The following is a 24,246-nucleotide window of genomic DNA, read 5'->3' as shown; positions in this document are numbered from 1 at the left end:
AGTAAACAGTAAGTTTGCATGAGGTGAGTTTGTGCAAACAGTGTTTACTTATGCAGAGTTTCAAACAGTGTTTACATGGTGCAGAAAGTTTGTCAGTGCCTACTTGAGGTAGAGTTTAGGTCCCAGAAGGTGTTTATAAACAGTAGCCATGAGGCAGAGTTTATAAACACTGTTTATAAACTACCTCATGTAAACACTGTTTATAAACTACCTCATGTAAACACTGTTTATAAACACTGTTTATAAACTCTACCTCATGTAAACACTGTTTATAAACACCGTTTATAAACTCTACCTCAAGTAAACACTGTTTATAAACTCTACCTCATGTAAACACTGTTTATAAACTCTACCTCATGTAAACACTGTTTATAAACTCTACCTCATGTAAACACTGTTTATAAACTACCTCATGTAAACACCGTTTATAAACTCTGTCTCATATAAACACTGTTTATAAAAACGTTTATAAACTCTACCTCAAGTAAACACTGTTTATAAACTCTACCTCAAGTAAACACTGTTTATAAACTCTACCTCAAGTAAACACTGTTTATAAACTCTACCTCATGTAAACACTGTTTATAAACTACCTCATGTAAACACTGTTTATAAACTACCTCATGTAAACACTGTTTATAAACTCTACCTCATGTAAACACTTTTTATAAACACTGTTTATAAACTCTGTCTCATGTAAACACTGTTTATAAACTCTACCTCATGTAAACACTGTTTATAAACTCTACCTCATGTAAACACTTTATAAACTTTACCTCATGTAAACACTGTTTATAAACTCTACCTCATGTAAACACTGTTTATAAACAACTGTCTCATGTAAACACCGTTTATAAACTCTGTCTCATGTAAACACCGTTTATAAACTCTGTCTCATGTAAACACCGTTTATAAACACTGTTTATAAACTCTGTCTCATGTAAACACTGTTTATAAACTCTACCTCATGTAAACACTGTTTATAAACTCTGTCTCATGTAAACACCGTTTATAAACTCTACCTCATGTAAACACTGTTTATAAACACCGTTTATAAACTCTGTCTCATGTAAACACTGTTTATAAACTCTACCTCATGTAAACACTGTTTATAAACTCTACCTCATGTAAACACTGTTTATAAACACTGTTTATAAACTCTACCTCATGTAAACGCTGTTTATAAACCCTCCCTCATGTAAACACTGTTTATAAACCCGGTTTATAAACTATCCCTCATGTAAACACTGTTTATAAACTCTACCTCATGTAAACACTGTTTATAAACACTTTATAAACTCTACCTCATGTAAACACTGTTTATAAACTCTACCTCATGTAAACACTGTTTATAAAGTTGCGGGATAGCTACCGGTGAGAAATAGATGCGGGATGGGATTACTTTGGCCTCTTCTACAGTCTGTTCTACAGCGCTTCACGGTGCTTCCGCGGCCAGTGCGTTTCTGCTCCGTGACCTAGTTTGTTTATATACAAACATAACATTATGTCTTATTACCAGTGTTAGACAGAGTAGAGAGTGAAGCGTCACCTGTGTAGTAGAGGTAGCGGGCCCACTCGTTGTTGTTGGCAAGTTCAGGAAACACTGACTTGGACACCAGCTTCTCGGCCTGGTCGTACAGGTTGAAGTGGAGGTAGTTCCTCAGCAGCAGGTTCAGCAGGACGGCCTGACCGTCGGCATCATGGCGCAGAGTCGCCGTACGCAGACGGGTGTGAAGGAAACTGAAGATCAACACGGACAGGGAGAGAGGGGGAGAGAGAGGGAGAGAGAGGGGGACAGAGAGAGGGAGAGAGGGACAGAGACAGAGAGAGGGAGAGGAAGAGAGGGACAGAGAGAGAGAGAGAGACAGAGAGAGTGAGAGAGAGAGAGGGATAAAGACAGAGAGGGAAAGAGGGACAGAGACAGAGGGACAGAGAGACAGAGGGACAGAGAGAGAGATAGAGGGACAGCGAGAGAAAGGGAGAGAGGGAGAGAGGGACAGAGGGGGAGAGAGGGACAGAGACAGAGAGGGAGAGAGGGACAGAGACAGAGAAAGTGGGAGGGAGACAGAGGCCTCACGTTATGCAATACAAACAAAAGATATACAACATGGATGAAAGCAAAAAGAAGAGAACTAAGACTGCTACTTTAAATTATATTATTTTTAGAGCCAGAGAGCAGCCAGAGGGGAAAACTATTGTCAGTGTGTGTGTCTGTCTGTGTGTGCGTATGTGTCTCTGTCTGTCTGTGTCTCTGCGTGTGTCTGTCTGTGCATGCGTGCGTATGTGTCTCTGCGTCCGTCCGTGTGTGTGTGTGTGCGTCTGTCTCTGTGTGTTTGTGTGTGTGTGTCTGTACCTGCGCATGGAGTCAAACTGGTGGAGGAACTCGTACACTCTGGCGTGGTAATAGTAACACTTGGCAGCCACCAGATCCAGAGCTCTGCGGTTCTTTGAGCCGATCTTCTGCAGCAGGTCGTCTGACACTTTCTGAGCCTGAAACACAATATCTTCATCATCATCTTCATCACTGGAGTTATTCGGTGAGTATTCGAGTCTACTCACTGCTCTGAGCCCACGTAATTAAGCCTAGACAACACTACTTCAAAGTGTAGTTTACTGAGATAAAACGTCTATTTGCTAACATTAGCTGTGACTAACGTTGCACCAGAGACCGTTTTAGAAAGAGCATCTTTGGTCCCACTCTCCGCTAGCAGACCAAACCGGAAATCAGTTCTTATTAACGGCTCTAAACACTGAAAGTTACGCTGTGCTGACATCTTTTTATCTGTTATGACTGAGTGTTAACTAGATGTTAAAAGCAGGTGGCATTCCTTCTCTCTGTATTTGGTCAGACAGACAGAGAGACAGACAGACCTCCGTGTATCTCTTGTTGTTGGTCAGGTGAACCACCAACAGCAGCTGCAGGTAAGCCTCGACCTCTGGCAGCAGAGGAGCAGCCGCTGATTTACCCATCCTGGGACGGAACTGGACGTCTCCTTCTGCCATCTCCATCGGCTGACAGACAGAGAGACAGAGAGCGAGACAGGTAGAGCGAGAGAGAGAGAGAGACAGGGAGAGAGAGAGAGAGGGAGAGAGAGACGGGGAGAGAGAGAGAGGGAGAGAAGGAGAGAGGGACAGGGAGAGAGAGAGAGGTAGAGAGAGAGAGAGAGAGACAGACAGGGACAGGGAGAGAGAGACAGGGAGAGAGAGAGAGAAAGACAGAGAGAGGGAGATGGAGAGAGAGAGGTAGAGAGAGAGAGAGACGGGGAGAGAGAGACAGGGAGAGAGAGACGGGGAGAGAGAGACAGGGAGAGAGAGAGGTAGAGAGAGAGCGAGAGACAGAGAGAGCGAGAGACAGAGAGAGAGCGAGAGACAGAGAGAGAGCAGAGACAGAGAGCCAGAGAGAGAGAGAGAGACAGAGAGAGAGCGAGCGAGTGAGACAGAGAGAGCGAGAGAGAGAGCGAGAGAGACAGAGAGAGCGAGAGAGAGCGAGAGAGAGAGCAAGAGAGACAGAGAGAGAGACAGAGAGAGAGAGACAGAGAGAGAGAGACAGAGAGAGAGAGACAGAGAGAGAGCGCGACAGAGAGAGACAGAGCGAGAGAGCGAGAGAGACAGAGCGAGAGAGACAGAGGGACAGAGGGACAGAGAGAAATTATAGCGATCATGTGAATAATTACAAAGTTACATAAACTCAAAGTTATTGAGAAACATAATAACCAAAAATACATTTTTGGTTTTGGAGCCAAAACATGAATCAGAAAACGTGCAAAGATGTTCTTCATATAATAATAACAATAATAATAATAATAACAATATAATAAAATAAAAGGACACAGTGGAGGTTAAAGTGGAGGTTAAAGTGGAGGACACAGTAGAGGTTAAAGTGGAGGTTAAAGTGGAGGTTAAAGTGGAGGTTAAAGTGGAGGTTAAAGTGGAGGTTAAAGTGGAGGTTAAAGTGGAGGTTAAAGTGGAGGACACAGTAGAGGTTAAAGTGGAGGTTAAAGTGGAGGTTAAAGTGGAGGACACAGTGGCACTACTTCCAATAGGACACATATTAAGCTGAAACCTGCATCCTCCACAACTGCATATGTTTGGCTATAAACCGCCCCATGCTTTAGTTCTGAATCTGCTGCAGAGGCTGTTTAATCAAAGGAGGTAGGGCGACACTATGAATAAAGTTTAATTATTATTAATATGACAATAATCAACAGTTATTGGACCGTAAAGTGGCAGCGTGTGTGTCACCTCCTCCAGGAAACTGAGCAGGAAGTCTCTGGTGTTGGTGTTGTTGGTGAAGAACCCGTTGACGGCTTTGTGCAGGACGTTGGTGTTGAGTCGACGGCTGGTGGACGGCAGAGCTCGGAGGGCTCGCAGCACGAAGCGAGGCTCCTTCCCCGACACAGCCTTCTCTATCTGCTTCACATGCTCCCTGATATCTGAGGAGATACAGCAGAGAGAGGAGCATTTTTAGGGAAAAAGACAAAATATTTTTCTATTATATTGTCATTGACACCATATGCAGACACAACATGTAGGTCAGTGGCAGCGGTGGAAACAAACAGCTTTTAGAAGAAAGTTTGGATGTTTTCAGAAAAAAAAAAAAAAGGTTTTTTAATTTTTTTTAGATTCTTTTTTTCGAAGAAAGTTGAAATCTTTCAAGAAAATATTTGGAAGATTTTTAAGAAAACGTTTAGAAATGAGGACAGAATATCACACAGATCTTTTATAATTTTACACATTTTGAATTCATGCCACGAAACACAGAATCTGTTTTCTGATTGGTTGATTATCAGGATGATCTGATGACGTCATCAGAGGGGGTTCAGATTAACACATAATGTTGGTAGAACTTGGTAGAATGTAACTAATTACATTTACTCCAGTACTGTACTTAAGTCCAAACGTTGAGGTACTTGTACTTTGAGTCTTTTCTTTTCATGCCACTTTCTACTTCTACTCCGCTACATTTCAGAGAGAAATATTGAACTTTTTACTCCACTACATTCATCTGTTCCAGCTTTAGTTACTAGTTACTTTAGTTACTCCACTACATTCATCTGTTACAGCTTTAGTTACTAGTTACTTTAGTTACTCCACTACATTCATCTGTTCCAGCTTTAGTTACTAGTTACTTTAGTTACTCCACTACATTCATCTGTTCCAGCTTTAGTTACTAGTTACTTTAGTTACTCCGCTACATTCATCTGTTACAGCTTTAGTTACTAGTTACTTTAGTTACTCCGCTACATTCATCTGTTCCAGCTTTAGTTACTAGTTACTTTAGTTACTAGTTACTTTAGTTACTCCACTACATTCATCTGTTCCAGCTTTAGTTACTAGTTACATGTAGTTTATGAATCTGATGTTTGATTCTAAAGTAAACTAGATAACAATATAACGACTACAAGTCAGCTGAGATGATCAGACCATTAAACACACACAACTGTCTGTGTGTGTGTGTGTGTGTGTGTGTATGTGTGTGTCTCTGTGTATATGTGTCTGTGTCTTTATCTGTGTCTGTGTGCGTGTGTCTGTGTGTATGTATCTGTGTGTGTGTGTGTGTGTGTGTGTGTGTGTGTGTGTTGATCTGTGTGTGTGTGTGTGTGTGTGTGTGTGTGTGTGTGTATGTATCTGTGTGTGTGTGTGTGTGTGTGTCTGTGTATGTGTATCTGTGTGTGTGTGTGTGTGTATGTATCTGTGTGTGTGTGTGTGTGTGTGTATGTGTGTGTGTCTGTGTCTGTGTGTGTCTGTGTGTATGTATCTGTGTGTGTGTGTGTGTGTGTGTGTCTCTGTGTATGTGTCTGTGTCTTGATCTGTGTCTGTGTGCGTGTGTCTGTGTGTATGTATCTGTGTGTGTGTGTGTGTGTGTGTCTGTGTATGTGTCTTGATCTGTGTGCGTGTGTCTGTGTGTATGTATCTGTGTGTGTGTATGTGTGTGTCTCTGTGTATGTGTGTTTATGTCTTTATCTGTGTCTGTGTGCGTGTGTCTGTGTGTATGTATCTGTGTGTGTGTGTGTGTGTGTCTCTGTGTCTGTGTCTTTATCTGTGTCTGTGTGCGTGTGTCTGTGTGTATGTATCTGTGTGTGTGTGTGTGTGTGTCTCTGTGTATGTGTCTGTGTGCGTGTGTCTGTGTGTATGTGTCTGTGTGCGTGTGTCTGTGTGTATGTATCTGTGTGTGTGTGTATCCTTCACACTTTCTAAAATGTTTTAATACTTTAACTACATTCTCCTGATGATACTTTAACTGAAGTAACATTTTCACTGCACGACTTTTACTGTAACTGAGTGTTTATACAGTGTAGTATTAGTACTTTTACTGCAGTAAAGTATCTGAATACTTCTGTGTTTACTAGAAATGAACGGTTCCTTCACTGTTAGCTTCACCGCTAGCCGGCTATGCTAACATGCTAAGAGCAGCTGATTGATCATTTATTTATTTTATTATCTTCGGTGAACTGGACCCACAGTAAACCGGCTCCGGGGTTTAACCTTGTAACGGTAGTGTATAATGTTGTAATGTCGGTATTACCGTCCAGGGTGAGGCTGTCCAGCTCTTTGGGTTGTTTAGCCGCGTTAGCTGCGTCTTCCTCCGGCGTCATCTCCACGTCCTGCGGCTCCGGAGCTTTCTGCTTCTCCGCTTTAGAGTCTTTACCTGCCGCTTTGTCCCCGCGCCGCTTGGCCGCTGTCTCCTTCATGGTGTCCGGGAGAGAGAGAAATACTAACCTTAACTCGCCTAGATATCTATTTTATGTACAATATCTGCGTTGTCACCTCGCTCTGCTGTTACAATGACTGGCAACTATTTTGAAGCGCAAAGGATTGTGGGATACTTCAGAAAGCGGATGGCGGAAACAGCAGACATAATAGTCGATATCAGATAGATCGATTCAGGTCTTTTCTTGAACTCTAAACGTATTTATACTAACTCTACGTAGCACAAACTAAAAATTAAATTACAGAAAAAAACATAAATACATGAAGACATTGTACATAACCAATGTGGGCAGATATTAACAACACAAACACGTACACATACAAACAGACACACACACACACACACACACACTCACAGACCAGAGGCGATTTCTTTAAGACTGCAAGGGAGGCTCGGCTTCCCCTAAATGTAAAAAAAATGAATGGTCAAACATGTACTATATTGTGTTAACATTTTATTGACTAAAAATGCATTAGAACAGCTACATATACAGTAGCAGGACGACCAACTCCATTTCCTTCTCTTTTTTTATTTGTTTTATTAATATTTTTGACAGACAGTACAACATATGTCGCCATCACAAATTACAAGACTTATACATCATCCACTGTCCCGTTTTAAGAATACAGAAAGATGAAAAGAAAAAAGAAAAAACAACAACATCATGTGCCTTACATTACATAACATTATTCTACCAGTCAAACACTATATTGGATTGGATCAGAACCGGTGCCTTATATTCAGACAGACAACCCCTCTATTGCCATCAGGAAGGAGCCCCAGACTTGATTAAAGATATCCTCTCTCCCCATTACTCTGGAAGTGACTCGCTCATACGTAGCCATTCTTGTCATTTGTTCAGTCCATTCCCTAAAGCAGCACAGAGTAGATGACCTCCAGTGCCGCAGAATTATTCTACATCCTGTTGTAGTAGCCAGACGTATCCATAGTCTTTGTCTTCCGGTCAGAGTGTTATTGTCTGGCAGCAGACCCAGAATACACAGAGCTGGGGTCTTGGTGAGTTGTAATCTCAATAGATCATTCAAGAGGGTAACAACTCTATCCCTGTGCATTTTGTTTCACAAGAATACAGCGTGTGTATCAGAGTACCCACTTCCTTCTCACACCTCCAACACGTGTTACTGTCCTTAAGTTTTAGTTTGGCCATTTTACTGGGGGTCCAGTGGTTTCTGTTAAGTAATTTGTACTGAATAAGCTGAGATTGTGCTTCACGAGAACAGTTATGCCAGGACGCAACCAACTTCATCCATCTATCAGCTGAGATCTGTTCGCCCACATCTTTCTCCCAGCACAGTCTCAACCCTTCCATGTGGGGTGGTCGAGCCTCCCTGAAAATCTCATAACATTTAGAGGCTCCACATTTTTTATATCTAGTTACCTGGACTACTACAGGGCCGACACGGTGGATTCTGTCTATCTCATACCAGGCATCAGCTTCAATGTCCAGCGCCTCCTTCAACACAGTTTTAAAGCAACCTTCCAAATCCCAGCCCTCCATTCCCTCTCTAATACCAGAGAATACCTCTCTAATATCTGATATTCTGGTGTCGGGAAAATCCCTCCAATGCCGTCACTTTTTCCTGCAGCTGCTGGTTCTGTTTCACCAAGTTTTTCATGATTGGGTTAGCCTTAGCTTCTTCGTCCTCTAACCGGTAGATTCTCTCTTCAGCCTCCGTGATCCTACCGCTGAGGTTGTTAACAGTTTCGTTCAAAGACTTGACTCCGTTTTTCACCTCGTTCATATCTTTAGCCAGGATCTCTAGGATAGATCGGATGCTGGTCAACTCAGCCGCCTCGCTCTCTTTAGGAGAACTCTTCAACGTAACAGGTGTCTCCGCCATTGTAGGCCGCGGCGTTACCTTGGGGTCCGGTGCTGGCTTTCCTCTGGAATTAAGAGGCTGATTGTGAGTAAAGTAGTGACTTTTCTGACTCATGCCACCTCCAAAGAATGTCCGAAAACCAAGTGCAATCCGAGCAAAAACTTAAATTTAAGTTTTTAGGGGGATTTGGGGGAAAGGCGAGTTCTGTTTCTCCCTAAGCGGCCATCTTGGGCGGGCGTACCACGTGACTCCGTTCCCCAGGAACAGGGAGGATCGAGCCAGCTCCCTAACATCCTTGTCGTCACTGTTGAGCATGTTCAGAAGATGGGAAATCTGCATGCTGGTGTAGATTCACTCTATGTTTGATATTCCCAGTCCCCCTTCCCACTGGGGGTGAAAGATAATGTCACAGGTGCTGTGTGTGTTGAGTCCAAACCATTTTCGCACTAAGCTCACTGTTTTGTTATTTATTTCACTTTCTACTGGATGTGAGTGTTGGAGAACAGATGCACTTTTGACAGTTCTACCTGTCTGATAGCCTCCAGCTTCATAGTCAGAGGCAGTGGGCATCTGTCAGTCAGGTCCAACCTGGACGTAAACTCAGACGAGATGGTGTTTACTTGCTCCTTCCATTCTCCTGCAATGTTGATTTTGTGTCCAAGGTAGCTGTATGTCTCATACACACACACACACACACACATTTTAACCATTTATGTCCACATGTCGGAGCTGGTTAATGTGGCCCGGGAAAGGGAAGTTTGGGGTCCCCTGCTGGAGCTGCTACCCCCGCGACCCGACCCCGGATAAGCGGATGAAGATGGATGGATGGATGGATGAAGAAAAATGATACAGGGACAGAAATACACACACACACACACACACACACACACACACACACAGTTATGGCTGTGGCTATGACCCAGAACACAGAGTATCACGACACGGACACAGAGAAAAAGGTTTAAGTGTCTTTTAATGAACAACCAAAAAAAAAACAAAGCAGGCAAGAACAGTGAAGCTGTGCTGGTGGAGGAGACAGGATAGCAGCAGGCGAAGCAGAGTGTAGTGTGTCCAAAACGCTCACAGGGATCTGAGCTGGAGGGTGGCACGGCAGAAAGGCGAGGAGCTGGTAGAACAGCAGCCAACGGCAAACAGGTCTAGTAGTGACTTACTTTCAGCCGCTCCGGCAAAACAGACACAGACAGGGAAAAGGGGAGAGAGACACAGACACAAACACACCCAGGACGGAAGCACACAGCTGCCCCATAACATACCCCCCCCCTCTGAATAATGTGTGTATGAAGACCCGTCAGCCTCCGTGGTTTTAGACTTGTGTAAGGCATAACAAAGAAATTGTTTGGTTCTGGTTGGTTGTCAGTTGAGGTCATGGGTCGATAAGTTTATTTTTATTTTTTTCCCAGTGGCAGCAAGGGATAGGTAGGATTTTCTTTTTCCTTTACAGTAGCGATGCATACTCTATTTTTTCATAACATAGCCTACCTGTACCACATGTATAGTTGTCGCTTAGTAAATTGAAAACATGGTGAGGTTTTTACAGGGCTTGATTTGGCCTCAATCATTCCCCCTCCCCCCCCACTCTCACTGTCAAAGAGCCTGAAGTGAAAAGTTGTAGAAAACAACAGCTTTAATGATGAATGGACTGATGAGCAGGCTAGCATTCGTCCTGTATGCCTCATTTGAAATAAGACAATGCTGTTGCTAAATAATACAACCGGCAACATCATCAAGAATGAAGAACGTGGCATCATTCACGTGCATATTAAGTAGCCACATGTATCTGTTTTGGTCTTATAGATTACCTCTCCAACGGTGAGGATGTTTCGTTTAGACAGCAGTTAAGTTTACAAGTTTGTCCAAAGTTCAAGATTGGTTGCACACTAATATAACAGTTAGACTACAAACTGACATCTTTCACTGTAGCTTGTTTGTAAAAAGGTGCTATTTGCAGAGTAGAGCTGTGTTTGCACAGCGCGGTGGACAAGAGTGGACAGAACAGACTGAAATATCAGTTTCTACATGTTTATAGCCTGTAGAACAGGTAGGTGGGTATTGAGAAGTATTGACTCTTTAATCATGGAGGTTTTATTGTAGGCTACTTACAGTAACGAGTGTAGCGTTAGTTCATCTGCGCCAGCGGAAAATAATCCTACACTTTTTATTTGTGTATTCATTTAATTTGCATCATTTCTTTCCCAAGCTCATAAAATAAATTTGCAGGGTCGGTCGGAAACCAGAACCAAACTATTATTTTTGTTTGGCCTAAAGGACGTTGATTACTGGATAGAGAGCTGATGCTGCAATGTTTCCTGATGATGAGATAAAGAAGTCATGTTTGATAAGAAACACAGGTACACACAATGACACACACACACACACACACACACACACACACACACACACACACACACACACACACATACATTTAACAAAATGTAAAATTGAAATACAAGGTGTTTTCTCCTTTTCATTGTCTAAAGTGCATGAGAGGAATTTAAAACATGCTTTAATTTTCTATTTCATAACAAAAAATAAAATCACTAGAAAACAGTTTTATAGTCATATTCTGAGACCGGATGTTGGGTTTCCAAGATAGCACCGGTGTAGCTTTAACTCAGGCTGCAGTTGCGGGAAACTAACTTCCTGAGTGGCTGAATATCCATTTTTTGCACCTCTTTACATAAATATAGCTATGAAATACATAAATGAGGCAATAAATATAAACATATGCATTAGTCATTATAGTATGATAGCCTAAATACATATGGTTTACTTTTAAAAATTTCAGGGGACTTTTATTTTATATGTACACATTTATTTCGGTCTCTATTTATTTGCACATTATATTCAAAGGAAGTTTGGTTATCTCACAGACTCAGACTAAAAGCAACTAGCAAGCCTGCCTGACATCAGTGCATCACAGCATATCACCATCTGCAAAAAGGAAATATGAATAAAACACGAGCGCGGCAGATTCATCTGATTCTCAACTTAGCTAGAGCGGGTAACGCCAGCTCTGCAGACGGACCAGAGTCAGTCAGCACCGGGGACCCGGGACACAACCTGGTAACAACATTAGAACATTAGACCCAGCACCGGAGGTCTCATCCCCATGTTCTGATCCAGAACCACCGGTGACTCTCTGCCAGATCAGCAAGCTTAACGGCAGCAACAGAAAGTTTGCTGGGATCAGAAGACCTTGGCTCGACTCTCTTCAGGCGAAGTTGTCTCCGGCGGGTAGAGACAGAGAGTCAGAGGGAGGCAGAGAGAGAGGGGAATAAAGAAATGTGACATTATGAAATAAAAGTATAAGTAAAGTAAAGAAAGCAACACTGGTACATCAATGCTGTTGCCTTGGAAATGACATCAGGTCTCAGAATATACCAAACAGGCCTTTTTCATTTTCTAGTGATTTTATTTTTTGTTTTATGAAATAGAAAATGAAAATATAAGCATATTTTACATTTCTTTTACTACCTTTTGACCATGAATAGGAAAAAACACCTATTTCAATTTCAAATGTATTGTAAAACAAAAATCAAACCACTCGTTAGTAGTTTTTTAATACCCGTTTATAGGAACTTCTAATGAGCAAAAGATAAACTGATGGTGACAGGCTCGCCATATCTCAACACAGTAGTAAACTCCATGGATCACTCCACCATCAATTCCAAGTATTCCTATTGGCTTGAAATTTAACATTTGCATTTGCATGAACTCTTGCACCATCTTGAAATATGTTAGCCGTTAAGGGACATCCAGGACATACTGCTCCACCTTTCACGTTTTCTCCGTCACATCATAAACTCACAGGTGCTGCTAATGCTGCTAATGGGTATCGTAGCTTTCTGGCCCCGGCAAGTTTGAAGAAGGAAACATGGAGGACCACAATCCAAAACTGCAGGAAAAGAAGCATATTTAAAAGAGCAAGAAACCGGCTTTTTGAAGCGTGAAGGCTACCGTAGCTGTAATAGTAGCTTTGAACTGCGTGGTGCCAGAGAGTTGATTGCGATATATCATCTCAACGCTAGATGGGAGAAATTCCCACACACTGGACTTTTAAGAAACCCCTTTTCTATCATTCAGTAAACTGACTACAATATGTTATGGATATTTCAGATTATATGCAATCCAACAACAACAACAGTCCAAAACAACTGATTAAACCCAATTAATAAAGACAATAACTACAGGAATTGTGTTTAAAACGAGTGATATGGATGAGTTCAGCAGATTGTTTCCTGTGAATAACCCTAACCCTTACACCCCCTTAAAGTTAAGAAGGCTTCACGACCCCCCGCAAAGCTTCGGGGACCCCCAGGTGGGAGGCCTGTTTCAGAAAGCAGGTTTAGTGAAAACTCTGAGTTAGTTAACCCTGAGATGAGGGAAGCAGAAAGGGAGGTTAATCAAACCTGAGAGAGAGAGGGAACTCCAGCCCGTTAGAGAAAGAGAGGGAACTTAACCTCAGAGTCAGTTACTATGGTAACTTCACCTCAGAGTCAGTTACTATGGTAACTTCACCTCAGAGTCAGTTACTATGGTAACTTAACCTGTGAACCTAACCTGGTCGGGAGCAGGTTCTGTCAGTCTCCTCCCTCTGACACAGCACTCTCTCATTTCCTCATTCATTCATTCAGTCTGTATCAGACATATTTTAGCGCAGTTTTGTCATCTGCATGAATAAAAAAATGTTTTGGTTTATTAAACATGTTAGGCAGACTACAAAACGTTTTTTTCTCGAACATGGCATGTCCTATTTTCGACGATCCCGTTGATGAAGAAGCTGTATTACTTCACAAGGAGATAGGTCGGAAGATGATATTGAGGACCCAACTATATTTCATTTCCAGATAACTACCTTTTTGAGAGGTATCGTTTTTCTCCACAGTCGATCAGCTATGTAGATACCTTATCCGTCCTCATATCACTAACATTACCCATCGTGACATGCTTTTACATCCCAGCACATTCTTGTGTCGCATTATGTTTTTTTGCAAACTGCAGTTTTCTTTACAACATTGGTGATGCGGAGCATATTAGTAAAGCCATGTAGCCAGGACATGTATGCAGAGCTGTCAGAAGGGTTATGGCTGAGACAGAACGGACCCAAAAGCAAGGCTCAGAGACAGAAAAGGTTTATTCAGATTAGGTAAGGAAGCGAGAGGAGGAAGTAAGAGGACGCAAACTCCAGGGACCGGGGCGAAGGCACGGGGGCTGTGGCCAGGGAAGGAGAGGGAGATCTGGAAGAACAGGGAGGCCGAGGGCGAAGATGCCGGGGAGGAGGTACGGGAACCCAAAGAGTAGACGAGTCGAAGAGAGGGAGGGTGGAAGCAAGAGCGGAGAGGGAATTGAGCGGGGAGTCGAGAGGAGGGGACCATGAGGTGAGGCCAGCTGAGTGGAGACACAGAAGCGTGGTGAAGACGATGACTGGGGAAACAAAGAGAAAAAGAGATGTAGACAAAAGACAAACAAAGGTAAATGCACAGATTCTCAGAGGAACTTGAAGCGTGCATGACTAGGGTGGCTGAGACAACGATCAAGTGAGGATGGTGAGTAGATCCGGGGTTTTAATACTGGTCTTGATTGGAGCTGATGAGCTGAGGTGTGTACGGCAGGAGAGGTGATGATGTAATGACGAGCAGGTGTGGGAAGTCAACTGGCCGGTGCAGGCAGGGGGCAACGGAAAACAAGGTAGAAACAGAGAGGCAGGGCAAACAGAGAAAAAAATCTAAACAGAAAACTCACAGACAGCCAGACCAAACCATTACAAGATGAGTGTCACTTGCTCTGAAACGTTTTTTTTTTTTAATTTGTAGTGTTCCCTGGACACAAACCAGTAAGAGTCATTTTCGCCCACAGGATTGCACCTAAATGAAATGATAGGTGTATCCTACTACCATTCCAGTTTTCACCAGTAATATTATAGGTTACCTGTGATTAAATGTGAAATTAATACAATGTCAATGCTTTACTCTAGCAGCAATTTTCTCCCACACCAATTCTTGCTATTTTGCAGCAGCTTTTTTAATGAAATATATGTTCAAACTCGCTGTATATGCGCATGAGTAGTTCTAGTTCCAGAGGGGTAAAGTATGCCGACCGATTTATTTGTGGATGTTGCCATGGTGAATCGTAGTATCATGGCTCCATTCATGCTGCTTTTTTATAGTGGTGGTGCATGCGCTTCACTCTGAGTTAAGACCAAGAGACTGGATCACATCACTCTAGTTCTGAAGTCTCTACACTGGCTTCCAGTTCCTCAAAGAATTGATTTCAAAATACTTTTGCTGGTTTATAAATCACTAAACGGTTTAGGGCCAAAATGCATTTCTGATCTGCTACTACACTATGACCCACCCAGACCTCTCAGGTGGTCTGGGACAGGTCTGCTTGTTGTCCCCAGAGTCAGAACTAAACAGGGGGAAGCAGCATTCTTTTTGATGTTGCCTTTCTTTAAATAATTGTTAATTTCTTATACTGAAGTTGCATTGTTAAAACTGTAGACAATCTATATAAGCATATAAAGAGAAATTAAAAAGTAAGACCGGTGGGACCGGCCCGTTCTGGGAACAGCAAGGATTGTGGGTGGATTACGTGTATAGAGCAACGGCTTATACATTGTCCCATAGTCAATTTTATCTGCTTTTATATTTGTAGTCGTTTTTAACTGCTCTTTAATGTTTAATTTCTTATACTGCACTGTAACTTTTATTCTCGTATTTTATATGGGTCTGATGGATCTGAGGAATCCGATGGAGCAGATGGAGCCGATGGGTCCGATGGATCTGAGGGATCAGATGGACAGTCATCACATCACACATCAAAAGTCCAATAGCTCTGATTAAACACAAACTATAGTTACTAGGGGTTGACCAGCCACTGATCATGTGGTTTTGTAGCCCAAGTGAAGGATATTAAATACCTTGGGGTCTTGTTCGTGAGTGAGGGGACAATGGAGCGGGAGATTGGTCGGAGAATCGGCACAGCAGGTGCGGTATTACATTCAATTTATCGCACCGTTGTGACGAAAAGAGAGCTGAGCCAGAAGGCAAAGCTCTCAATCTACCGGTCAGTTTTTGTTCCTACCCTCACCTATGGTCATGAAGGCTGGGTCATGACCGAAAGAACAAGATCCAGGGTACAAGCGGCCGAAATGGGTTTCCTCAGGAGGGTAGCTGGCGTCTCCCTTAGAGATAGGGTGAGAAGCTCAGTTATCCGTGAGGAGCTCGGAGTAGAGCCGCTGCTCCTTGGCGTCGAAAGGAGCCAGTTGAGGTGGTTCGGGCATCTGGTAAGGATGCCCCCTGGGCCCCTCCCTAGGGAGGTGTTCCAGGCACGTCCAGCTGGGAGGAGGCCTCGGGGGAGACCCAGGACTAGGTGGAGGGATTACATCTCCAACCTGGCCTGGGAACGCCTCGGGATCCCCCAGTCGGAGCTGGTTAATGTGGCCCGGGAAAGGGAAGTTTGGGGTCCCCTGCTGGAGCTGCTACCCCCGCGACCCGATACCGGATAAGCGGACGAAGATGGATGGATGGTATTAAGTGTCGCGAAAAGCTGCGAGAGACACTTTGTGTTAGTTGAAAGAAAATATCAGCAGGAAACTGCACTTCAAAATGTAACTGTTGTTCTTTTTTAGTGCTGTTTTTAATATTCAATTCAATGTTCAATTTGTTCAATAATAGAAAGTTGGAAATTATTTCCTTTCATTTATTTTAAACTCAACAAGCAGTTTGTTGTATTTTATCCTGAAAGCAGCAGAACTGAGAACACTTTAATATCTGTTTATTTATCACAAGTTAAATTATTATCACAATATTTAACGTTATTGCAGCATAAAAATCTGTTTAGAAATGGTCATGAAATCTTGAAGGGGTAGGGGCTGGAATCTCTTTATCTAAATAAATCAGGATTAATTGAATATTTAACCTTGATTATGGATTAATGAACGATTATTTTTTATTCACTGGCAAGCTTTGTACTATAAATATATTCAAATATTTAAGATGAATAAGGTCAACATGGGTACATTACTGTCATGAATGATGTGACTGATGATGTCACTGATGGGCTTACCTAAGCAGGTGAGTGTCAGGATCGAGGAAGAGTAATTTGATGTTGCACACTCCCTAAGAGCAGATCCAGACTCAACACAGTCGGGGGTGATCTTCCACATAGTCTGTGGACTCTTTTCTCTCTCCTACAGAAACAGCAGAGCCACAGTCTAACTCTCTGCAGCAGCAGCTGCTGTATTCAGGGTCCAGCCAGGTATATAGTACTCACAGACTGCAGCAAAAAAAAGTATCGCCATGGCAATATCAACTGGCACAATAATCACATCACAAAAGGCTGCAACATAATGGAAAAGACACTCAGAGATGTTTTGTCTTAGTTGAAAGAAAATATCAGCAGAAAACTGTACTTTAAATATAACTGTCATTATTTTTTTAATGCTGCCTTTTAAATTCAAATCAATGTACAAATTTGTTCGAGAAAAGAAAGTTAGAAATTATTTCCTTTCATTAGTTTTAATCTCAACAAGCAGTTTGTTGTATTTTACCAGAATACTGAAAGCAGCAGAACTGAGAATACTTTAACATCTATTTATTTATCACAAGTTAAATCATTACCAAGATATTCTAAAACCCTACAACAGGTTGCATATTTTACATATTTTCAATCTTTCTTATTTTTCTCAGAAGATGTGTGAGCCTGATTAAAAATCTGTTTAGAAAATGATCCTAAAATCTAAAAGGGGTAAGGGCTGGACTATATGACCTAACATCTAAAAGGGGTAGGGGCTGGACTAGGTCTGGACTATATGACCTAACATCTAAAAGGGGTAAGGGCTGGACCATATGACCTAACATCTAAAAGGGGTAGGGGCTGGACAAGGTCTGGACCATATGACCTAACATCTAAAAAGGGTAGGGGCTGGACAAGGTCTGGACTATATGACCTAACATCTAAAAGGGGTAGGGGCTGGACTAGGTCTGGACCATATGACCTAACATCTAAAAGGGGTAGGGGCTGGACAAGGTCTGGACCATATGACCTAACATCTAAAAAGGGTAGGGGCTGGACTATATGACCTAACATCTAAAAGGGTAGGGGCTGGACAAGGTCTGGACTATATGACCTAACATCTAAAAGGGGTAGGGGCTGGACTAGGTCTGGACTATATGACCTAACATCTAAAAGGGGTAGGGGCTGGACTATATGACCTAAAATCTAAATCACCATTAGTTGAACATTTTACCTTGATTACGTTTAAACGTACAATATGTAAATTTCTAAGGCTAGGCATCTCTCAATCAAAACAATGGATGGTAATCACAGACGTTGTGAAGGAGCGTGGAAGTATGGGAGTTGCAGTTTTTATTGTTAAACACCATCACGGATTAGAATCAACTGTTCACGGACGAGTTTACCCATTCAAGTTTCAGTCACGCAGCGTTAATAACGTCTATTCATGTCATTCTAATGAAATAGCTGCAGTTTCCCCAACATATTTAAGTTTTTCTTGATTTGAATCTTAGGGGCAGCGAGGACATCCCATGGCTGATGTTGTGCAGCAGCAGAAGATCTCCCAGCTGCCCGGAATTATTTCCCCTTCACTTTTTGTAATTTTAACTAGTCGTTTGTTTGCCTGAACCCCCTTTTGTCGGGCTAATTTAACTAACTGTAAAGACACCTAATTGCGAAGGGGGGAGAACTTCGGGAGGGAGGAGATTTTCAGCACAAACACCGGTAATGCTAACGGAGACTTAACATTACAAATGGCCGCTGTCCTGACTCTCCTGCCTGGGGCAGACCCCATATGATCTGTTTCCCGATGGTTCATTAAACTGCCGTTAGAGTCCTTATAGTCTATGTCCCTGACGTTCCACTTCTGGGATTGCTCCCGTGCTGCAGGAAATTCCCCTGGATGTGTGTATTTTCCATGTCCTTCCGCTTTTCTTGTGTTAGAATTTTTAATTTGTTGGATTAAAGCAACAGTAAGTAACATTTCCTGCTTCGGTCCCCCTACGGAAGCGGAATTGTCCATTACATTACATTATCAAGTTCATTCGAACTACAGATCCGCTACCCGAGCTGGAAAACTTGCATAATGTAATGTAATGGATAATTCAGCTTTCAACCTGTAGGCGTACTGAAGCGGGATAGGTTACCTAGTGTTGCTTTAATAAGGGCTACTTTTGACTGCTCCTCAGATCTCTGTATGGTAAATTGAGACAGCTAGCTAGAATAGCTGTCCAATTTGAGTTTTCTGTCGCATGACTATTTTGTAGCGGCTTTGTGCCGAGCTTAGCGCCGCCCATGCCATTTAACCAGAGCACATTTTCTTCCCATCCCTGAATGCTATGTGGAGTAGCCAAACCTTCCTTCAGCACCCTTTGGAGGAGGGTCTGGCCAAGCGAGACTAGTGTCCTTAGCACCCAGCACTGGAGTTAAGTGCTGGCCGGGCTTGGATTGCTGTAATGATAGTGGCTGTCTGCTAGCTGGCTGGGGGCTGACTGTGGATGTGACCAAGGCGCTGTTGTCAGCTCACATCCCAACTAAAATCACTGCGGGAGTGCTAGCTTTTTAAATTAGCATTAGATTAGTCGTCTATCTATTCAGCTGACTTATTTGTGCGTGAGCGCAGTGCTGTTAACCGTGGTCAAAACAATCATACCAAACTAACTTTATAACAAAACAACAAAATATATATAGGTATAGTTGTTTTTAGACATAACGCAGAAATGTTACATATTGTAAAGAACGATCATTCATTTTTTGTTCACTGGAAAGCTTTGCACTATAAATATATTCAACTATTAAAGGTTAAAGGTGAATAAGGTCAACATGGAAACATTACTGTCATAGATGATTTCACTGATGATGTCACTGATGGGCTTACCTGAGCAGGTGAGAGTCAGGATGGAGGAAGAGTAATGTGATGTTGCACACTCCCTCATATCAGATCCAGACTCAACACAGCAAGACCTGATCCACCACACAGATCTGCGTGAGGACTCTTTTCTCTCTCCTACAGAAACAGCAGAGCCACAGTCTAACTCTCTGCAGGCAGCATATGATGTCTTCAGGGTCCAGCCAGGTATATAGTACTCCACTGGTCTCCCTTCTCCCTGTTTCACCTCCAGTGATCCTGCACAGCGACTGGCTCCTCCCACCAACCTGACAGACTCTGAACAGAAACCAGAGAGTCATCAGCAAAAGAACAAAGTGAGTTTCATTAGAACAGAAATGAACCAAATCAGAGCTGCAGCTCCTCTCCTACCTGAGCAGGTGAGTCCAACAGCTTTTCCAGGTGAGCAGGTGTTTCTATCTGAGCCTGAGCTTCTACAGTCCAGGAGAGCAGACTCATGGCCTCCACACTGGAACTCTTTGGTCCTCATTGGAGGCTCCACTTCTCCATAGAGCGCCCCCTGGAGGACTGAAGGAGCCCCACAGCCAAGCTCCCTACAGACCACCTCTGCATCCTGCTGGTCAAAGTCATCTTCACACACTGAGGACCAGCGCTGGGTAGACTGGTTGGTCTTCACCTCCAGTCTGCCTGAGCACAGACTGGTCCCATCCACCAGCCTGACAGAGTCTGGAGAGATGATAGAAGATAACATAGAGGGAGAGAAAAGACACTAAATAAAAAGATGTCATCAAACAACAACTCAGTGATTCAAACTGGACTCAGCACAGTTCCAAAAGAAGATGGTCATAAACAACAGAACTCATCTTCCTAACATCACAGACTGCAGCAAAAAAAAGTATCGCCATGGCAATATCAACTGGCACAATAATCACATCACAAAAGGCTGCAACATAACGGAAAAGACACTCAGAGATGTTTTGTCTTAGTTGAAAGAAATTATCAGCAGAAAACTGTACTTTAAAATGTAACTGTCATTCTTTTGTTAGTGCTGCCTAATAGCTCAGCTCGATTATCTGATTGGTTTAAAGAAATGCCATTAAACCAGAGCATGTTTTCCTCCCATCCCTGAATGCTATGTGGAGTAGCCAAACCTTCCTTCAGCGCCCTTTGGAGGAGGGTCTGGCCAAGCGAGACTAGTGTCCTTAGCACCCAGCACTGGAGTTAAGTGCTGGCCGGGCTTGGATTGCTGTAATGATAGTGGCTGGCTGCTAGCTGGCTGGGGGCTGACTGTGGATGTGACCCAGGGGCTGTTGTCAGCTCACATCCCAACTAAAGTTTCTTACACTGCATGAAAAGTGGGATTTTCATCAGTAAGCGGCACAGTAGATTGTCGTGGAATTTCAGGTTTACAACTGCATACGGCAATTTACAGGCAACACCGAATACTGCCGTGAGTTGTCGGAAATTGACATGGGCCTTGCTTGGCAATTGTCCCCCCATGACCCCCCCTCCCCCTAATTCTAGGGGAGGCTTTAACATGTAAAGGAAAATGCTGTGAGCTATACAAATACAAATCAGGGTAGCAGCAGGGGGATTTTTACCCCAGGTGACATTTTTCTAAAAGGTATTAACTTCATTTTAAGAACATCTCTGGTATAAATAGATCAGGCTCAGTATAGCCTAATGATAGACTCTTACATTTTAGCTTTAAGCAGTCTCCTTGAGCTCAGTTAGTTAGTTAGTTAGTTAGTTCAAATATTTCCATCCATAGATAAGAATAATCAAGTCTAACCTCTGAATTTCTTTTCAAAGTGCACCAGATCGATGCATTGAAACGTTAAAACAGCCAAACTTTTAAAACAGCCATGGACCCCCCCCTAGGAGGTCTTGTGCCCCAGTGCAGCTCTAGGTCTAGTGACGCCCCTGGGGCAGTGTCCCTGTTTTATGTTTTACAAAGATTAAAAACATTACCTGTTTTGGAGGTATTTACGCTTCTGTCTCAGAAATCTGGACACCTTATCTAAGAGAAGTCTTTCTGCTGACACCAAAACACTGTGCTTCACATTAAGCATATCAAAGTCCCAACCATTTGTCTTCTTAAAATACTGGCAAATTCAGCACCATATTCACATGTCCATGGCATATGAAGCTGTTGGCTCTGCTGAAATGAGCTTTTGGCTGTTTTTTTGACTGAATCACAAAACTCATCATCTTTTAATAAATTATTATTTAGTTTCCAATAACCACGTATATTACCATTTTGTTGTTTTGTTCCTACTAAGTGGATTGAAATTAATTTATGATCAGAAAGTGGGGCATAGCTATGTAATGATTCTGACACAAATTGCAGACAAGAGGGAGATATAAGCCATAGATCAGTTCTAGACTGTAAGGACCTACTGACGTTGCTCCATGTAAATTCCTTAATGTCAGGGTTTAAAAAACACCAAATATCAATAACTGCCAGTTGTTCACAAATATATGCAGTACTTTTGAATCTTGAATGTGGAATTAATCTTACAGGTACTCTATCAACAAGATCATCTGGAGCATCGTTATAATCGCCTCCAATAATCAAGTGTGCATCCTTATATTTGTTTTTAAAGGCTTCAAGTTTCATACAGAGTTGTAAAAACATATTTTTTGCTAGAGCGGTTTTGTTATAGTTATATAAATTGCAAACTATGAAGAAGGAATTGTCTAATTTGAAAACCATCTGCCCTCATTGGAGATCATTGATTCAACTATATCTCCTTTAAAATTGTTGAGAATGGCGACACCTGCTGATTGTTGAGAGGCATGACAGAAATAACATTTATCACCCCACTGAGCACTCTAAAATTTCACATCACTGTCCACGGAATGAGTCTCTTGTAAAAATATCAAATCACATTATTTCGTCTACTGAACAAAAAAATGTTATTTCCTTTTGGTGCTGTCACGTATACCCCTGACATTAAAAGATATTATTTTTCAGGAACTAAAAGGGAAGTCTGTCATAATGAAGGAAAACAGAGAAAAAATCTGAACTGGATGTCTGTTAAGGTTATAGGAAGTAGTTAAGGAAAAGATACTCTGAGATAGGGAATATCAGATTACCTCACCGTCAAGTGGGAAGCTCTGAACATAAGTACCTCAATTAACTCCTAAAAAAAAATCTTATTTTAACTAGTGGAGTGAACATATTGCCCTTTGAATTGTATACAGGGAGAAAAAATTACCCCTTAAGATTGAGTGGCATATTTAACTTAAACATTTTACCTCACATTAAGGGAAGTTTAACAAGTTAAGCAGTGTGAACATTTCACCTCATATTAATGGAAATATAACAAGTTACGCAGTGTGTCTCACACCGTTAATGATGGCAGCAGGACCCTCCCATTTAGTTCTCTTTCCATCGGCGCGTGCTTGCTTCACAAGAGGTCTCTCCTGTTGGGTTAAATCCTCAGTCATCCGAAGGTTCTTTCTCTTCATGACATCAGCGTTGAGGGAAGCTCGCCATAGTTTGAATCTAAAGGTGCGCATGGTGAACGTTATGATGATGGGGCGTGTGCCTTTATCCTCTCAAGGGCGTCCGACCGACCCTGAACTTTCACCTTTCAGTAACATAAATCAGAACAATATCCAGAATATGTATCAAATGAAATTACAATGAAATTATAAAGTAATACTTCTAGGTCGCAACACACTAGATTTGTGAAAGCTTTATTGCCTTTATAAGATCACAATAAAAGGAGATTTTACAGTTTTTTTTCTTCATATGTAGACTACATTAGACCATGTCCAGATCCAAAACCACCTTTTTTTTTGGGATTGGCAGTAGTTCAGTCTGTAGGGAGTTGGTTGGGAACCAGAGGGTTGCTGGTTCAAGTCCCCATACAGATCAAAGTATGGTGGTGGACTGGTAGCTGGAGAGGTGCCAGTTCACTGCCAAGGTGCCCTTTCTCGTATCTATAAATATATATCTATATCCTCTGGCGTCATCTCCACGTCCTGCGGCTCCAGAGCTTTCTGCTTTAGAGTCTTTACCTTCCGCTTGGCCGCTGTCTCCCTCATGGTGTCCAGGAGAGAGAGAAATAACCTTAACTCGCCTAGATATCTATTTTATGTCCAAAATGCTGTTACAATGACTGGCAACTATTTTGAAGCGCAAAGGATTGTGGGATACTTCAGAAAGAGGATGGTGGAAACAGCAGACATAATAGTCAATATCAGATAGATTCAGGTCTTTTCTTGAAATCTAAACGTATTTGTACTAACTCTACACAGCACAAACAATAAATTATACTAAAAAAAAAAAGACAAATTGTACATAACCAATGTGGGCAAATATTAACAACAAACTCTTTTATGTTTCCCACGAGCTCTGACAAGTTCAGAGAGCTGTATGAGGGAAGCCTATCTAATAAAATGTCAGTTCTGGAGACAGAACTCAGACGCAGAAACTGAAGTAGTGAAAAAAGAAGAAAAAATATTTGTCAAAAGTAACTTGTTGTTGGAGATGAACTGGTCCGACGTGGTTGGAAACTGCTAGCTGAGTGTGGCGAGGAGGTCGAGGTTTGTAGAAGCAGGAGACTGGAGTGGAGCTGACTGGGTCCAAGGTCTGGTGGTTGCTGAAGGTGAGTATTTCTTCTAGGACACGGAATCAGTCAAGTTAGATCGAAGCAAAAATTCAAACCAAGAAACCACTAGTGAGCGCTGCAAATAACTCATACTCGGGATAAGTAAGACTCCAGCGTCAAGCAGAAGGTCACACTGATCTTTAAAGGAGGTAGATGAGCTGATGAGTAGCAGGTGAGTTGATTAGT

The 24,246-nt window shown here is 42.3% G+C and overlaps 2 protein-coding genes across 2 annotated transcripts; both read right to left on the bottom strand.

Moving 5' to 3' along the window:
- Positions 1-1,487: 1,487 nt before the first annotated feature.
- Positions 1,488-6,830, bottom strand: LOC144513842 (26S proteasome non-ATPase regulatory subunit 3-like). Its single transcript, XM_078245038.1, has 5 exons — positions 6,527-6,830; positions 4,243-4,433; positions 2,872-3,012; positions 2,354-2,490; positions 1,488-1,740 (listed from the first exon to the last, which is right to left on the bottom strand). The coding sequence occupies exons 1-5, from the start codon at positions 6,690-6,692 to the stop codon at positions 1,503-1,505; spliced, it is 873 nt and encodes a 290-aa protein (XP_078101164.1). The 5' UTR covers positions 6,693-6,830; the 3' UTR covers positions 1,488-1,502.
- Positions 6,831-13,711: 6,881 nt separating this feature from the next.
- On the bottom strand, positions 13,712-23,558 carry LOC144513839 (scavenger receptor cysteine-rich type 1 protein M130-like). Its single transcript, XM_078245030.1, has 4 exons — positions 22,792-23,558; positions 19,850-20,164; positions 19,469-19,756; positions 13,712-13,998 (listed from the first exon to the last, which is right to left on the bottom strand). Exons 1-4 carry the CDS (start codon positions 22,961-22,963, stop codon positions 13,712-13,714), a joined length of 1,062 nt encoding a protein of 353 aa, XP_078101156.1. The 5' UTR covers positions 22,964-23,558.
- Between the last annotated feature and the right edge of the window lie 688 nt (positions 23,559-24,246).

The sequence above is a fragment of the Sander vitreus genome, unplaced genomic scaffold (genome assembly GCF_031162955.1).
Source record: "Sander vitreus isolate 19-12246 unplaced genomic scaffold, sanVit1 ctg354_0, whole genome shotgun sequence".
Lineage (NCBI taxonomy): Eukaryota > Metazoa > Chordata > Actinopteri > Perciformes > Percidae > Sander > Sander vitreus.
The sequence above is the reverse complement of the archived record's forward strand: the minus strand, read 5'-3'. Positions and strand labels throughout refer to the sequence as shown.

Excerpts from the sequence above, each read along its gene's own strand:
- LOC144513839 (XM_078245030.1), bottom strand. The coding sequence starts at position 22,963 with ATGCGCACCTTTAGATTCAAACTATGGCGAGCTTCCCTCAACGCTGAT. Across the intron at positions 19,757-19,849 it reads TGTTGGACTCACCTGCTCAG|AGTCTGTCAGGTTGGTGGGA; the intron begins GTAGGAGAGGAG and ends GTTTCTGTTCAG. Across the intron at positions 13,999-19,468 it reads CCTGACTCTCACCTGCTCAG|TCATCGTCTTCACCACGCTT; the intron begins GTAAGCCCATCA and ends TTGTTTCCCCAG.
- LOC144513842 (XM_078245038.1), bottom strand. The coding sequence starts at position 6,692 with ATGAAGGAGACAGCGGCCAAGCGGCGCGGGGACAAAGCGGCAGGTAAA. Across the intron at positions 3,013-4,242 it reads TGCTCAGTTTCCTGGAGGAG|CCGATGGAGATGGCAGAAGG; the intron begins GTGACACACACG and ends TCTGTCTGTCAG. Across the intron at positions 2,491-2,871 it reads ACAACAAGAGATACACGGAG|GCTCAGAAAGTGTCAGACGA; the intron begins GTCTGTCTGTCT and ends ATTGTGTTTCAG.